General features: G+C 35.9%; 1 protein-coding gene across 2 annotated transcripts in view; it reads left to right on the forward strand.

Annotated features, from left to right (window-relative positions):
• Window positions 1-17,858, forward strand: part of tesk2 (testis associated actin remodelling kinase 2) — a 48,947-nt gene that overhangs the window by 7,278 nt on the left and 23,811 nt on the right. For both annotated transcript variants that reach the window (XM_017358834.4, NM_001110476.1), the window contains 3 exon segments: window positions 3,893-4,185; window positions 12,772-12,893; window positions 16,720-16,768. In XM_017358834.4, coding sequence (XP_017214323.1) covers window positions 3,964-4,185; window positions 12,772-12,893; window positions 16,720-16,768 — 393 coding nt within the window. In that variant the 5' untranslated portion in view covers window positions 3,893-3,963.

Genomic DNA, 17,858 nt, shown 5'->3' on the forward strand with positions numbered 1-17,858 from the left:
GCATCTCTTCTTAATAAACTACTCTTGTATATCATCTAAATCATATTTTAAACAGTGCATTTCTTGCATCTTCTGTAAACAAATATTTTAATGTAAATAATACTTTTAATGTGATGGGAAATATGGCATCTCTGGTGCAGCCTCCAATCATTGTCAATGTAGTGCAAAGTAAGGCTCAAGAATGGGTCCATCGTCCTACTTGACCAGAGATTTCTGCAAAGTATCATTCATGACCAAAGGACAAACCATTTTAAGCCTTTACTTAATTTAAAACAAATAAAGCAAGCACCAATAATTATTCTGTACAATTTTAGCCCATATTTCTTTACAAAGCACAAACAAATAAATACCATCTTGTAATCGCACTATTGCAAGCTCATTTTTCACCTAATTCAATTCAAAGTGGCAGCAGAAGTATAAATCAGCCTCTGCCTTGAATAGAGCTGGGTCATACTCCACACATGGCAGAATCTTCCTGGAAAAATTAGGTTGATTAAAGGTTTTGAATGTCAGTTTTGATTACTTTTCGATTAATCGCCTAGCTCTATATTATTGTATTATAAAATATATTAAATTATAATAATTTTTAGTTAGGGCAAATGAAAATCTTTTCCAACTGGAATATTTACAAAAAATCCTACATTTGACCCTGTCAACTTCATTTACAATGGTCTTATATTTAACTTGGTTAAACTGGCAGAAGCCCTGGTAGTGGTCCAGTGCTTCGTACACAGTCCAACTCGGAGTGAGCAGCAGTTTTAATCGCCTTCTGTTGTAGATATTTTATTTAATGCATAATTTAGTAAATGTTTCTGGAAACAAAAACAGAGGGACACAACTTTGTTGTTTAATGTTAGACACTTGATTGGCCCCTTTATTACAGCTTTAAAAATCATTGAGGTAAAGTTGGTTTTATATTTGCACATTCGTTCAGTGACAACTTGTGACATGCTCCCTGTATTGTTTACCATATTCGGTCTGAAATCACATGCAAGTATAACTTCAAAATAGTCATAGGCTGTATTAGAATCTGACGGTATTATAACCTTGGATAAAAATATCAAGGTTTCATATTGTGATTAGGTAAAGTTTAGATGTGATACAGCTGTGGTTGGATGGATATTTTTAATATAGCATAATTTTTGTGACACTGTACAACAATAATTGATATTTTTCCAATATTGTGATGGATGGTTTTTGGATTGAGGTAGGATTAGACATTAATAAGATACAATTTATTAGGTAATTTGATAAATGACATAAATTGTACCCTGAGCATCTGCTGTTATAATTATACTTTAAACAACTACATTACATTACTGTGACGTTTCACTTATAGTTGGAGTAGGGGTAGATGTTAATAAAATAAAATGAATGCAGAATTGATAAATATCATAAATAATTCTCATGAACCTTTGGCGGACCTGTATCATCTAGCAACAACCTTGTGATTACTGCTCTAAAATATGCTTTTTTTAAAATGTCTGGGTAAAAAACAACAACTCTACCCTCCATTGAACACCATATATTTTATTTAAAAAAACATTTGAGATGCTTTGAAACAGCAATTTTGCTTTTCATATATTTGCTGAATCATAGGCTGATCAGGCTGAGTAGCTTTTTATGTGGAGATATACAGTTGCCCTAAAAGAAATAAAATAGTCGTAAAAAATCTCAAAACATACACCTTGAAATGATATACAAGAATATTTTGCGGTTTTAAAACCTTGACTTTTCCCAACCGCGATAAACCTAACCGGTTATCATCTCATGCATTTCAAAACAACATAATTGACTGTCAACACTGTTATACTCTGATAGTCATTGGCAGCTAATATGATTTCCCTGTTTGAAATTTGCCAAAAAAAAAGTACTTTTATGAATTTATATTAAAGAGAAAGTCACAATGTTTGAATATAAAACCAACATTACCCCAATTAAAAATCAAAGGGAGAATCTACACATAAATTCACTTGATGTCTCACACTAGTGAGTAGAGCCAGCTGTTGAGTATTCTAAGGTTTGCTTGGATGTTTGGTCCTTTTAAAGTGGCTTTTTACTGGGGTGTGGCACTGAACTGTAAGCTGGGAAAGCAGTGTTTAGATCCTGGCAAGTGTTTTGAGTTACTTATTTATTTCCCCGTTTCATTCCCAAGCTTTCAACTGAAATGTTGCAGGGACAGTTTATACTGTATCCGTCCTCTGTTTTTTTGTGTGATGAATGAGAGGAAATGAGTTTGAATGGCTTGATTTTTGTGTTCTTTTATAGAGAATTTAGTCTAGGTGATTAATTTTCATGCCAGTGGACATTGTTTGGATAGTGTAAGGAATTTAACATTTGAGCTGCTCAGCACTTTATCTGCACTTGGGCTTCATCTGTTGTGCTTGCCTCCTCAACCGTGGAAGAAGGTGCAGAGTTAGTTCCGTCTGCGGTGGATGCCAGATTTGCCCATCACTCAGGCTACTTTTACGCAAAATTTATTTGTCTTTTTGAAAACTTGCATACTGGTGAAGTTATCAAAGTAATTCCTATTCAGATCTGCAGATGTTATTTAAACCTGGAATTTAGCATGGCTGACCAGTTATTGACTATGTCACTATGTCACAGCATATTGAGTACCACAAACAGTCCTGTTACAAATTTTGGTTGTCAGTATTCACAAATACATGTGCATGTCATTTGCTTTCCATAAAATCTTTTTTTTTTGTAGAATAGACAGAGATGATAATAGCATTGATGTCAAGAACATGCACTTTAAAGGCCTACAAAAACCATTGTCATGTAGTTGAATGGTAAAATGTATAAATGTTATCAGTTGATGCCTGAAAAGGAGACATGTAAATGGGGCTGTACAATTAATCGTAAAAAAATCATGATCTAGATTCGACCTCTCACACGATCTTAATCCAGCACCTTTATGATTGAACCAATTATATTTTCAAGTTCAAGAGAGAAAGACAAAGCAACATGGACATGGTCAGACTACAAATGGTCTTGAAAGAGTCACATACTGTATTTATAAAGTATAGAGAAATCGTTTAGAAGCCGCACAGGAAGTATGATTTGATATGTTTTTTTTTTCTCAAAGTGACTGCAGCTATGGCATGAACTGCACTTGGCAGTGAAAGTGAAACTGAAAGCGAGCATATCATTTAAATGATCATATTGCATTTTAGAGTTATGATTTTGACAGGCATTTGATCTGGGTTTTTTTTTCCATAGCGAACACAAAGTGCTTTGGATGAAAATAAATGTTTAACTGTGTGAGTATTGCTACTCTAGCCAATAATGTTGAATATAATGCCAGAGGGAATCTGATAATGACAAATGTCTCCTTTTACCAGTGCAAAAAATGTCTAATAATGTTGTCAATGACAGATTGCAAGCATATATCTTAAATATAACGATTCAACTTCAGAATTAAGAATAGTTGTATTCTTATGTAATCACTTTACTGTGAATTAACAACCAGGACAAATTCAAAGTCTATTCAACTCAACCATTTCTTGTCTATAAAAAATAATATTTATTATTAATGTTATTATATATTTTTTACCTTTTAAGAAAAAACAATAATAAAAGCCTACTCCTATTAACCTTTATTTGACTTCTACAGAATCATGAAAAAAATCGTATCTTTATTTTAAGCAAAGAAAAAAATTTGATTCTTATTTTAGCCAGAATTGTGCAGCCCTAGTTGTAAATGTGACATCAGAGGTAAATGAAATTGATCAGTGAAACTCTGTTATGAACCAGACAATAGAACCAAATGTGAAAGCACCCTCAAACTTATTTTTTTTTGCATTTGAGTCATATGTTTAGTTGTTTTAAGAATGAGTAATTTAATGGGACTTTATTAAACTGTTTTGTTCACTTGTTTATTTCTCTGTAGGTCTGGCAAGGACCGTCAAAAATGTAAACCGGCAATTGATACTCGACCAGATAAATTTTGCACTAGTAGCAATGGAGCGGAGCAAGCGCAACTCCATTGCTGGGTTCCCAACTCGGCCTGATCGCCTGGATGACCTGGATTCTGGAGGAGGAGCAGAAACCAGTTCACTACCACTGGATAGAGTGTGTCCCTCTTCTTACCGGGCCCTCATCAGTGCCTTTTCTTGCCTGACCCGACTTGATGACTTCATCTGCGAGTGGATTGGCTCTGGGTTTTTTTCAGAGGTTTACAAGGTAAGAAGGTTGTCAGATGAAAATGAGTCCGTTTGAATTCAGTTCTTGGTCACTTAACCACTCGCACAGTTCAGATCTGACATAGTTCATTATAGTTATCCGTGAACTTGAAAGGGTTGATTAACTTAATGACTACCAGGTTGTTGTGTCAGTCATACATATTTGGTTATATAAAATGAAATGTTGTGGTAGAAGTGATGACAGGATACTTACTATTGCATTACAGTGATACTTGTGAGTAGATTAAGCCTTGAATTAATCTGAAAGGTAGAAGTAAATGATGAAAAAACGTTGTGGCTGAAGTTGGTAATGTTGCAGTTTGTGACCTGCTTTAAATGTCAAAAACAGCTGCTTTAAATGCTGTTTAGCCTTAACAATTGCATAACAATGTCTGTCATTGGCTGACAGTGACACAAGTTCAAATCCGGCCTGGTTCATGTCCTGATCCCATTCCATCTTACCTCATCCCAATAGTTTCCTGTTTCTCTGCACTTATCCTGTCATATAAAGGAATTAAAAGGCCATTAAAAAGGCTGTATAGATCTTTCGATTTCATGACATGTGTCCTTTAAACCTTTTTTCTTTATAGCATATTTATGACTGTTTCAATTCTTGATATATTTAATAGGAGTAGATCATGTTACAGAGTGCTTTTTCTTTTGCATCTAGTGTTGATTAGAGTTTGTGATGTGTGCCTATTCAATTAGTTTCTGCTCATAAATACTGCTAACTTCCTGTCTTAAACTGAATGCACCCATTGATGTGGAGCATCAATAGCATGGTTGGCTTTTGTGGGTTTATATTCACTGTGTATAATTCAATGAAGTTTTGAGGTCAGAAAAGCCCTGAGAGAACAGTGTGTCATCATGATGGCAATTACCAAGATCAATTCCTCTGCCATAGCAGTGGACTATCACTTTGAGCATTGTCTCTGCAGAGCTTCTCTGTTCATACATTCTGCATCAGGTTTTTTCAGAACGGGATTCTTAGGCTTGTTATTTATTTAGAAGTCACAGCTCAGCTGATTTTAAATCAAACTGTGAGTGGTGTGAAAAGTGTAGTAGAGCATAAACTTGCCTTTTTTAAATGATGTCAGTTACCTCGGGTAGATTATGCAACTTTTGCTATAAGCCGGTCAGAAAAACTATTTGTAGAGCAGCCATGGCCTAATGGTTAGAAAGTTGGACTTGTGATCCAAAGGTTGCAAGTTTGAGTCTCAGGATTAATATTAATTGTAGGCAGGGGGAGTGATTAACTAGTGGATCTCAGCCACCATCAATACTAGGGCTGAGGTGGGTTTTATTTGCACTGTTTCCAATAAGTGGTATGGTATGGTTCGGTATGGGTCACTACTGCCAAAAGGGTACCAATGGTACCCTTTTGTTTGGCGTTGACGTCATTCTCGCTCAAGAAAATGTCTACATTAAAGCTGTACAGCTCATTCACATACCATTGACAAACACTTCTCACCAAACAGGAGCTTTATACTTAAACACTTGTGTATATATGTTCTTTACTTACTGTTCTATAAACATGATTTGATTATAACTGCAGATCAATGACAGCCTACTGTAACGTCTGAAATTATATAAAATAAATAAATAAATAAATTCAACATATGCACACATACAGACCCTTACTGTGCATTCACACTGAAAGCGGCGAGAGCCTCAAAGGCCGCTCTGGCCACCCTGGTGAAAACGCTGTCTGCCTTTACCTCCAGCAATGAAGGAGTCAAAATTCGCTACATTGATCTCGTATTTAAAGGGGCCGTTGCAGCATATCATATCAGTTACATTCCCACATAAGACAGGCTATGAAGATGTTGCACATTTATTATTAAATTAATTTAACAATGGAAGATCAAGTTGCATGTGGTGTGGCTTTGCTTCACTTAATTATCCAATGTGTCCATATGTCTGAATTATTCTCGCATGAAATTCCCACTTTTCTAAAGAGAAAAAAATAAATAAATAAAAAAAAAAAAAAAAAATATATATATATATATATATATATATATATATATATATATATATATATATATATATATATATATATATAACCTTAATGCACATCAGCTCGCCAGTAACTTTTTTAATGTATATTCCTGTAAGCAAACTTTAAATTATTGGAAATCCGGCAACTGCAATAATCACATAAGACTCTTGGGAACAACTGTGATTGGAACTCCTCTCAAGCTGTGGACTTCTACATTCTACATTCAAAAACAACACTAAACATATAGGCTACAGTCAGTGCAAACCTCTCATCTGTATCTTTAATCTTCACCAGCACATGTAACCCCTTTGTTAGAAAGTAATTTTGTCATTCCAAGTTTATAATAGTTCAAAAGGTGATGATAATAGTTAAACATGGCAGTTTGTTCATCTTTTAGGTTGCTGAAAGAATCATTTGCTCTTTTGTTGTTTTTAAGGCTTTTCTGTTTTTTTGCGCGTCACATTCATGTTTGTCCATTTCTGAAACGATTATATGTCAGAAGGACTTCAATAATCACGTCCATGTTATTATTATCAGCTCAAGTTCATTATTTCAAGTATATACGCGCAGCAAGCACGCAAACTCTCCAGAAAGTGAAACCACTCGTGCTCTTAGATGGCCTCGTAAACAATAGGACACCAGTTAGATTCTGCTCATCTTGGCTTTGTGGCTGTTCATCAAGGTGACGACAAGGTTTGTTTAAGCTCGAGTCAACTTTGACTTGTTATTATATGTATATATTATTACGGTGTAATGTCTTGGCTGTGTATTTAAAAATGAAGCTTTCTGTTTTCATTTTCCTGCTTGTGCATGCACTAGTGATGTATCTCTGTAAACCAATAGCAGAACAGTTTTGTTGTGCTAGGAAAGAGTACCCAAAAAGTAGTATGGTACAGTTTGTTTTTTTGGTACGTTTTGACAGTGGAAAAAGCCATAAAAGCATACCGAACCATGCCATATCATATCCTACCGTACCATACCATACCTCACCACTCAGTGTCAACAGGCCATTAAGCAAGGCACCAAACCCTTAACTGATCCTCAGGAAACACAGTATTCGGTGTTGTGTGTTCTTGGGTGTTAGTAATTTTGGAATAAAGCGTCTGTTAAATGCTTACTATAAATGTACAACAACTTGTCACTTAAGCAGAACCTTTAAAGGTCTAAGCAAACTTGAATTTTAAGAGACTAACTACTTAGTAGTAGTTATTGTTGATGTGACATCAAGTGCTTTGAAATGTGAATTTTTATTCAGTGTTTACGTAAGCTCAACCGAAACACTGGAGGGAGGGTGGGATATTGTGTAGCTCCTCCCCTTTTTCAAAATTGCCAATAGCGGTTTATCAACGCTCTTGTTTTGTCAGTGTTTTGGAGCACGCTAGCTTTAATAATATCTTGAAAATGAATAAGACTGATACTAAAAAAATATATTAATTTCATGGGACCTTTTAATGCGAGCACAGCTTATGGTTGTTTGGCAATAGCAGACTCCACGGGATCGCAAATTCAAGGCTCTTTTAAAATGGAAAGAGTGATGAGACTGACACCTCCTGAAGACAGATATTAGAAACTTTAAATTGTACCCTTAAGCTGAACCTTTAGTGTAATATAAGGTACAAAGTTGTACATTTAAAGGTACTAAGCTAGTGACAAGCTTTTGGATCCTTTCAGGTGCAATTTGTTCCACTTAACTTCTAGAGTGCATGTTGCAAAAGGTTTTTCCAAGCACTTTATATTGTGGCCTGCAGTTGCCCCATATTTGATTATCTTTTGTGGTATTTATGTGAACAACCTACATTCTGTGCTACTGAAAAGAATAAATCTGCCTTCACTTTGCATCGAACTGCAATGTGAAACGGGCTGCGATATGAAATATGTATTATTTAACTCACCCCATCCAGAGCAAATGCGTGACCGTCTGTGTGTGAGTCTTACTAGCCAATTGAGTGAGAAAGCGTTCGTTCTGCCCAATCAGAATTGCGCAACCGAACTATGGTGAATGCACACAATAAAAAAACAAACAAACAAACAGTAAAGTGTGAACAAGTGGTATGATGGCATCTGCCGCTTCAGAAGCATTAATGGATGAATTAATATCACAGAAAAACAGCACATCAGTAACATGGGAATATCTGTTTCAAAGTCACAGACACCAAACAAAACCAGGTAATTAGTAAGAGCTGTCGCATAATTGTTGCCACAGCATAAGGAAATACAACAATCAGCACCTAAAAAAGCACCACATGCGGCTATATAAGGAGTGCTAAAAAGTCAACTAAATGTATTGCTAGTGACTCTTAATCTAGTAGCAAGCAAAGTACAATTTCAGAGTTGTTTGTTAATATAAGTTAATATCTTTTCAGTTCAACTCACTGCATTTTAGCAGTAAGAAGCTACAATACAGATTATTGGGCTGAAGCTGGACTACCAAATTAAATTGCAAACCAAATCAAAATCGCAATATCTGTCAAGAAAATCACTATTAGATATTTTCCCCAAATTGCACAGCCCTACTCTTTCACAAGACAAGTGTCCAGAAAATGCAAATGTTTAAGCCTTTCGTAAACTTTGACTAATCTAGAACATGCAATGTTATTCCTGTGTAAGCATGGGATAACCGGTTTTTATACGGTTTGGAAAAGTCAGTGTTTTAAAGCCGCAAACATTTTCTGTTATACCATTTCTAAGGTATATGTAAGGTTTTTTTTTTTAATGTGTTGTAAATAAACGTGTTATTGAAACTAATGAAGACCTCATTCAGCCTGAAATGTTTAAAAATATTATGTTTCCTAAAATAAACTATATATGTTTAATGGGATAAACAGTTGTTGTTTTTAAACCAGACATTTTGAAAATAATTTATTCTAATAATTTATGAAATCACAATAGTGATGCCGTGGTATTTTTATCCAAAGTTATCATACTGTCAAAGTTATACCGGCCCATGCCTATTCCTGTATAAATGATAAAGCATTGGTCAATCAGACTTGCATTTCCAAGAAATCCCTAATCATTCTTTCCTTACGTTTAACATTACTGGATAGTATCTGGTGATTTGTTATATATCCATTAAGAATATTCCCTCCCTTGCCCACACAGGTGGCTGAGATTTAATGGTTTTAGGATGACAGGCAGGGGGTGTCTGCATGTGGCACAGGCAGGGGTAATACGGTGAGCCGAATACCAGCTGTGTTGGGGGTCCACAAGAACCCGTCTGGGAAGCTAATGCAATTACAGCCGTTTTCAGTTTATTAGAAGAAACAAGCTTGAATCTATTATACTGTGCTATCATATGAGAAGAAAACATCCTAAAACCACACAGAATCCCTAAATTATCAAATTGCTCAATTCTCTAATCTGTCCACATTTTTGGGAACCGAAACATTATCCCAGAACTCTGTATCTGTGGCGTGGGCATCAAGCTGTGACTTGATAATAGCAGAACAGATTGAGATTTTGGGTGCTGTAGAGGAAGCATCTGGGTCCATGTCTGACAGGCGGCTCTCACTGTAGGTGGCCGCATGAAACGGGCTCTTCCTAGACGGCTGATCTCCCAAAGTGAGATTGGTCGCCATACAGCCTGTGCCATGCTAAAGTGATATTTCAAAAAGCTCACACTGTTTCTAGGTGTTACAAATGCAACATTTACAGATAACCACAGACTTTCAATGTTTTATTTCCCTAGCAGTTCATTTTGAGTGATCCTGTGTTGTCTTTTCATCACTTCATACGATTTGAGGAAGTCAGCATTTTTCAAACATAGAAGATGGTTATTTTTTTCGCACTCATGAGGACATCCTGTGGTTTATATTTGTGGTTTATATTTGGTCAGAGAGATGAAAGCACAGAGAGGAAACTGGGAAACAGATCTGCAGAAGCACTGTTCAGAGATGTTGCGAAAGCCCTAACTGCTGATGTCCAGTAGTGTCTCATCGTGTAGTGTTTATTTCCTTTATTTATCTTGTGATTTTGAATTTTTGTTGTGAAATAACGATTCTGTTCATTCTCATTCTTTGTGGTCATTAATGGTACTTCTCATTTGAGTGGTATTGTTGGTATAAAGCTGTGGGTTTTACTTTCTAGTTTGCAATGTAAGGAAATACCTCAGTCAGTAGTTTATAAGAAGCGAGATACTGAACGAAAATCTGCAGTCTTTGTATGCCTTTAAGATAAACTTTCAGACCATATAAGAACTTCAATGAGATCCTTCTACTCCTTTTACATGCCTGTGTGGTTTCACATTTAGAGGAAAGTCTGTTGTTCACACTTAACATGTTCGCTTAGATTACAAATAACTGTGGCGCGATTTGCTCTGTTAGTGTGGTTTACTTGAACAGGGTTAACATTTCCAAACAACTGAGGTGTGGTTTAGCTAAAATATGAATGCAACGCAGACAAAATACATCTAAATTTATCAAAAACAGGACATGATGTCACAAGATGGGCTCATAAAAAGGATAGAATGCTCAATCATACCTGTTTTTTCTTGTCATGGTAGTGTTGTTGACCAGTTCAATAGATGTGTTGGAAATGCATCTTCATGTGTTGGTTTAAAGGGAATTACTGGTGCTGTTTTGACTCAAATTTACACATTTTATATGACCAGCTCTTAACTATGGATGCACAGATTTTATTTATTTATTTATTTATTTTTACCAATTTAAACAAAATACCTTGTCCAATTCTTATATTGATGCTGTGCAGGTAAACCTCACTTAAAACTTTCGCATGCGGAAAGTTGGTGTTTCGATCCCAGCTCAGAGCGGGTTGGGTGGTGTAGGACCAGTAGGTCATGCAGTACTAGCTATTTTTTTCTAGTGTGTGCACGTTAAATACATTTTACTGAATTGGATTTAACATTGATTGGATCCATTTCACAATGAACTGTCCAGCATTTTAGAAGAGGCAAAAATTCAGGTTAAAATAATACAATTGAACTCTTTTCAAAGGTTAGGTTTTTTTGTTCGCTATTCAAGATTTGCTAGCAATATTTTATTTTTTTAAAGAAGAGTAGCTTTTCTTTTGAAACAAAAACTCTTAAGAACGTTGGATTATTCAAAACTAAAGACATCCATGTAATTAATAAACCATAAGCATCGGCTCTTTTTCCATCCTCGCCTCCTGATCATCATTATTATTAGCATTATTATTACTTCTATTTATCTTAGTCGTTACTCTTATCACTGTTCTGACTTGTCCTCCTATTATCTGTTATTTCCTGTTATAACATCATTATTAGTATTTCTACCATTGACATTATTCAGGTTGTTGTTGATGCTGTAATAGTAATAGTAGTTGTCGTTGTGGTCCTTGTAGTAGCAGTTGTTGTTGTGTTGTTGTAGTAGTTGTAGTTGTGGTATCAGTAGTAGTTGTAGTAGTTCTCATTGTAGTAGTTGTAGTCCTTATTGTAATAATAGAAGTAGTAATAAAAGGTGAAGAAGTAGTAGTGCTGGTCGTAGTAAGTAGTCATTAAAGTTGTAGTTGTAATAGTAGTTGTTGTGGTTGTAGTAGTTGCAGTTATAGTAGTAGGTGTGGTCGTTGAAGTAGTAGTAGTAGTAGTAGTAGAAGTTGTAGTAGTAGTGGTAGAAGTTGTAGTAGTAGTAGTAGTAGCAGTTAAAGTAGTAGTAGTACTCGTCGTCATAGTAATATTATTGTTGTAGTAATACTCTGTTGTAGTAGTAGTAGTAGTACTCGTTGTTGTTGCAGTAGTAGTAGTAGCACCCGTTGTAGTAGTAGTAGTAGTAGTAGTAATAGTAGTAGTAGTAGTAGTAGTAGTAGTTGTTGTTGTAGTACTCATTGTAGTAGTAGTTGTTATTGTTGCAGTAGTAGTAGTACCCATTGTAGTAGTCATTGTAGTAGTAGTAGTAGTAGTAGAAGTAGTAGTAGTTGTTGTTGTTGATGATGCAGTAGTAGTAGTTGTTGTACCTGTTGTAGTAGTTATTGTAGTAGTAGTAATAGTACTCGTAGTAGTTGTTGCAGTAGTAGTAGTAGTAGTAGTAGTAGAAGTAGTTGTTGTAGTTGTAGTCATAGTTCTGGTAGTAGTAGCAGCTGTAGAAGTAGCATTAGTAATTGCTGTAGTAGTGGTTAATATAGTATTTGTAATTTATTATTATTTTTTTGTTTATTTTTCATCTGTTTGCTGTTGTTGTTGTTGTTTTCTGTTCTGCTTCCATTTGTATGTGATCTCCACTTATGTACTTTTTGCATACTATTACAATAAAAAAAAAAAAGCATTGGGCCTTTTCTATATTATTACCTATAGCTTTAAATTAATCCAATCAGCAGCTGATACACTGGTGCATTCCTACTTTCAACTTATAACAATTACATCACATTTACACAAGTACAGCCAGTTTATTCAACCAGCACACTTTTTTTTTTTTTTTTTATGATTAAAAAAAATATACAGAATATAGCTACATCATAAAAGCTATTATGCATATTTGGGCTTGGTCTTGAAAATGAAAGCATGAACACTAATGTATCAGGATATTCATTATATAATTATTTATTTAGTTTGCACCAACAGATTACTCAAGATATACAGACACGCACTAAAATAATGCTGTTTATTTGTCTTCATTTTAGGTGCGCCACAGAGCTTCGGACCAGGTGATGGCACTAAAGATGAACAAGCTGAGCAGTAATCGTGCCAACATGCTGCGAGAAGTACAACTCATGAACAGACTGTCTCACCCAAACATTCTCAGGTTTGCTTTCAGTATTACAAAGTTATCTCAGTGCGTTTTCCTTTGTGTTGGTTTTCTGTGAATTTAAAAAGGAACTAACGCTTTCTTTTCTTATTCATTTGTGTTAAAATGATCAGGCAGAGAAGCTTTTTTTTTAGATGGAGAAAGGACAACAATTGCTACAAAGACTAGAGGAGAGGAGGATTGTAAAATGAGCAAGGCTCAAAGTTCGGGCCTGGCTTCATGAAAAATGTGATTGTAAATGCCAGTATGCTCTCTTTTTAAGTTTTCTACTGCCGAGTGTCTCTGTGCGGTTACTTTATGGAGCTGGTGATTGCATTTGCGGTTTACTCTAACAAGAAACTAAGGAGCTGTGCCCAATAAAAGTGAATTTAATGCTTGTAACTAAAAGAAATGATGGAAATAACACGTGTTTCAAAGAAAAACAGGACTGCGGGATTCATATAAAGCAGTGGCTGATGCAGTTTAATATTAATATTAGCTTTCCTACTCTTTGAACAGGGAGTGTGCCTCGCTTTATGCACTGCCAGTGGCTCAAAATTAATGCTGTCTTTCAAACGGTGAGACCGTGGGAGTGTCGCTTTCATTGCGAATCGTTCTCTCTTTTGTAATGGAAACGCAGGGATGACCTCTTCCTCCCCGTTCCGCAGAAATCAGGTCAGAAATCCATTAACAATAAATGGAGTGAAACGACATCCTGGGTCTAGATTTCATTGAGATCAAAAAGAAAGCTGTACTCTTCGATCTTTACATCAGCACGGCGAGGCAATTGTGCGTTTTGTCATTTGAGAATGTCCAGCAAAATTGGAAATCGAAAAGTTGTGCCGATGTGGACCATTTATTTTTATTTGATTAATTTATTATTTGTTTTTATATATTTGATGGTTTATTTTTATCTAGGAATTAATAGGTTATATGACAAAATGACACTTAAATTTAGAAAGCTGTAGTCTTTTTAATCAACTCTACTATACGCATTTTATTTTCTCTGAATATGTCTGGCATTGTTTTCATTTTTCTTGATATTTGGCTTGTTTGCAGAGCAGAATGTGAGTTTGTGGGTGGATGAAAGTGAGAGAGAGAGGGTCTGTGTGTGGTTTACAATCACATCATTGTTGCGTCTTATTGAATGGGGGTGGAGAGACCAGCGAGACAGGAGAAGGCTGAGGGATCTTTGTTGAAGAGATCCCAACACAGACCCACAATAAAAGTCACGCTTGGGGTTTATGGGGCCGTAATTTGGAGAACACTGACAAATTTGTGTCCTGTGTGACGACGAGTGTGAGGGTGCCGTTCAGAGATATAGATACCTTTTGTGTCATGACTAAGAACAAATTAGTGAAAGGCAACACTCTGTATGACTGTATTGTGTAAGCCTTATAGTGGACATATCTTAGGTGTGTGTGTATACGTGTTTTTGTGACATATCAGGACACAAATCTGTATAATGACATGGGTATGACACAGGTATTACAAAAAGGAGGTGAATTATGAGGACATTGGTGATGTCCTCATTTCTCAAAATGCTTATAAATCCCACAGAATGAGTTTAATCAGAGAGTAAAACTGCACACTGTCTCCTGTGATGGTTGGGTTTAGGGGTAGGGTGGGGTGAGGGCAATACAATATACGGTTTGGACAGTATAAAATGAATGGAAACCTATGCAATGTCCCCACTTTTCACAAAAACAAATGTGTGTGCGTGTGTGTTTGTGTGTTTTATCCTATCGTTTTGACTGTTCATGATTTGCTTGTACAAGTGTTGGCTTTCTGAAAAGTTGACTCTGCTAATAGCTTTTTTGTCATGTTTTGCTTTGGTGTTAAAGTAAAGATGCACAGTACAACATGTGATCAATTTAGTTGTATTTATTTGGTCATATACAGTACGTAGTACCATTTAATTGTTTTTTATGTTTTAAAAGATTTCTCTCAAGCATCTCAAGTCTTATAAGTATAGTATTTAGGACTTAGTAAAGTACTAAGCAAAATAGTAAAAACTTTTGTAATGTTTCTAAATATTTCTGTCAGTTCTGAATCTGATTAATTTAATGCATAATTGTTAAATACAATAAATACAAAAAATCCATTCACTTTAAAAAATATTGCTGACTGTTGTGTGATAGATAAAACTACTCATTCATTACACAATTAATTCAGTGTGCAAATTCAGTCATTGCTGTGGAGACCACACTCAATGTGTGCTCATGCTTCATTTGTAGAAAAACACTTAATTTTTTTATTATATCTAGCTTTAATTGTGTACAGCTACTCAGCTAACATAAAAAACAACTGTCATATTTCCTAGTTCCTCCAAAAGCCCACTGTTTAAAGGCTCTGATTGGTCAGCTAACATAGTGTGCTATTATTCGCTTATCCGCCACACTACACCAGGATGCGTCACGCCTCTACTAGCACACACTGTGTCTCTGTTGTAAATACTGTCAGTCAGAGTGACTGTTTGAGCCTGAATCTGACAGAAAATTAAGAGGACACAGGTAAACTTCATGCCCGCTCTCTAAAATAAATCTGACAAGTGTCTTTCATATATATTCGGAATAAGCATGTGCAAGTAATATGAAACGTTCACATATCTTTTGCAAATTCGTTATTCGAGATGTAGAACGCAGGGAAAGCAGACGCATAGCGAGACACTGCAGTGCTAATGAAGATTGTGGGTGCAGGGGTTTGACGGATAAATATGAGTTTGTAGCTAAATTGTTACCGCGAAACAACATTTCCTGATGTTTACATACTTTTTACAACATGCCGTTAACGCTAGCTACTATGCATTTACCAGATCAATTTTAACAAACAAAAATACTTATAGGTTGTGGCTCACAACCCACAGCTTAGTCTATTATGGTTGGAGCTGCTACTCCTTTGGGGAGTTTTTAGCTGAATCCAGCGTTAAACTGGTAGATTTTGGAATGCTAGTTATATATATATTTTAAATTTTCTGGAACGTTTTAAAATTAAATTGTAAGCACTTGTCTCTTTGTTTTTTGTCTTTTGGAATACTAAATATAGAAAAAGAACAAGCTCTGTGGAAATAGCAGTGTGCTTTCTGTGCTATAACATTTCAGGGCATCTATCGACGCCCCTTTGCTTCCCAGGGTGTATGCCCATAACCTGAAGGGTTTATGATCTCATTAACCTGGATGTATTTCTTTGTAGTCTCCAAACTTTGTTCACTGTAAGCTAAGCTAACTGCTAAAAGCCAATGTCTCCCTTTGCATTGAACTTTCAGCGTATTACGTTCAGAGGTGTTGTTTATGTTCACACAGCTACATTACAGATGAATTAAAGTTTAAAATATGATATCATAGTGGACTACACCTTAATATTTTTATAATATAAGAATATTTGCATTGCATCCTAAGTAAAATAAAAAAAATGAATTCTCACATTTTGTTTTACTCCCTTTTCTGTCTTCCATCTTTAAAAAAAAGGGGGAAAAAAACAGCAGAACTGAAAACCAGTTAACTGTTTGTTTTTACAGCAGAAATCTTGCTTTTACTATACCATTGCGCCCGTTCATATGACAGTCTCACCCTCCAGCCGACTGGAGACAGTCTCACATTTTATAGCGTTTGTTGATATACAGCACCATAAACCTGTCTGAGTTTATGGTGTCATTTGTAAAAACCATTTTTGACACCGAAATGAGCGTAGACATTAAATAAGCCTATTGGACAGCAGCCTCAGAGAAAGCGCTGGCACAGATGGCAGCAGCTCAGTCTAAGTGATAGTGCTGAATTTGCTCTTGCATGTTGCTGTTGTTTCAGAGCATTAAACTCGCTTTTCTGTGTGTGTTTTTGTGATGTAGATTCATGGGGGTGTGTGTACAGGAAGGTCAGCTCCATGCGCTCACAGAGGTAAGTGACATCAGCTCAAACGTGTTTCATTGAACAAAACACTCATATCTACATGCACACAATGTATTTGACCCTTATTATAGGCTGCACCTTAAACAACACTGTACTTTATCATATCAATGACATTGCAGCATGGCCTCCTCCTAGCTTGGAAATAAAGGCGAAAGATAACTTGTAAAAGATAGCCTTTTGTACTGATAACACTTTATTGAATTTGTTCTTGAATAATAGTCACTCTGCTGGAAAAAGTTGGTGCTCGCAGGGTACCTTTGATTCCTAAATCTGTGGCATTTCCCTCTGTGAATCAAATGAGTCACTGTGACATTGAACAGTTTAGTCTTTGTTTGCCGTGGCCTGAGGGGAAGTATTCTATTAGAGAGCCCACTGGCAGTTCCCTAAGGCATGTTGTATTTTTACCGTCTCACGCTGTGTATGTGTGTTGAGCTTGTATGGATGTTGCTGTGCAATATTGGCTTATGCTGAATATTAACACTGGTTACCCAGGAAAATTGGGGTTTATTTTGTAAAGCAGGTACTGTTTGTTTCTCTTTTTGTCAAATCCTGCTAAATTGTAGACCTAGTAGTTCAACATGTTTGAGTTGTGTTATTCCCCGTTCACGCGAATATGTTTTAGTTCGAAAGCGCATATGTTTTGGTACGATTACAACTTCCATACACACTACCGCGGAGTTTTTGAGCACTGAAAACTAGGCTTTTTGAAAATGCTGAAGAGGCCGTTTCATTTTAACATGCTGCTGCTCCGTGTCAGTGTGGATGAGGGGAAAACGGAGACCTCTACAGAAATTCACCCATCTAATTGCGGCTTTTCCTCAATATAAAATGCACAGATTTCAGTCTTGCACCTTTTCCTTAAGTCTGACTTCACAAGGTGGATATGGAAAACAAACTCCCAAACTTACCGTCGGGTAAATCTTCAAAGGGAACAGTGTACTTTATAACCTCATTTACATGACATGTTGTCTTATCAATGAAATGAAAACATGATATAAGGAACTGCCTAATTTGATTTTGATATTAACAACTTAACAGACACCAAAAATGTTGAAGCGTCGTGTAGCTGCATATTTAT

Source organism: Danio rerio, chromosome 2, assembly GCF_049306965.1.
Source record: "Danio rerio strain Tuebingen ecotype United States chromosome 2, GRCz12tu, whole genome shotgun sequence".
Taxonomy (NCBI): domain Eukaryota; kingdom Metazoa; phylum Chordata; class Actinopteri; order Cypriniformes; family Danionidae; genus Danio; species Danio rerio.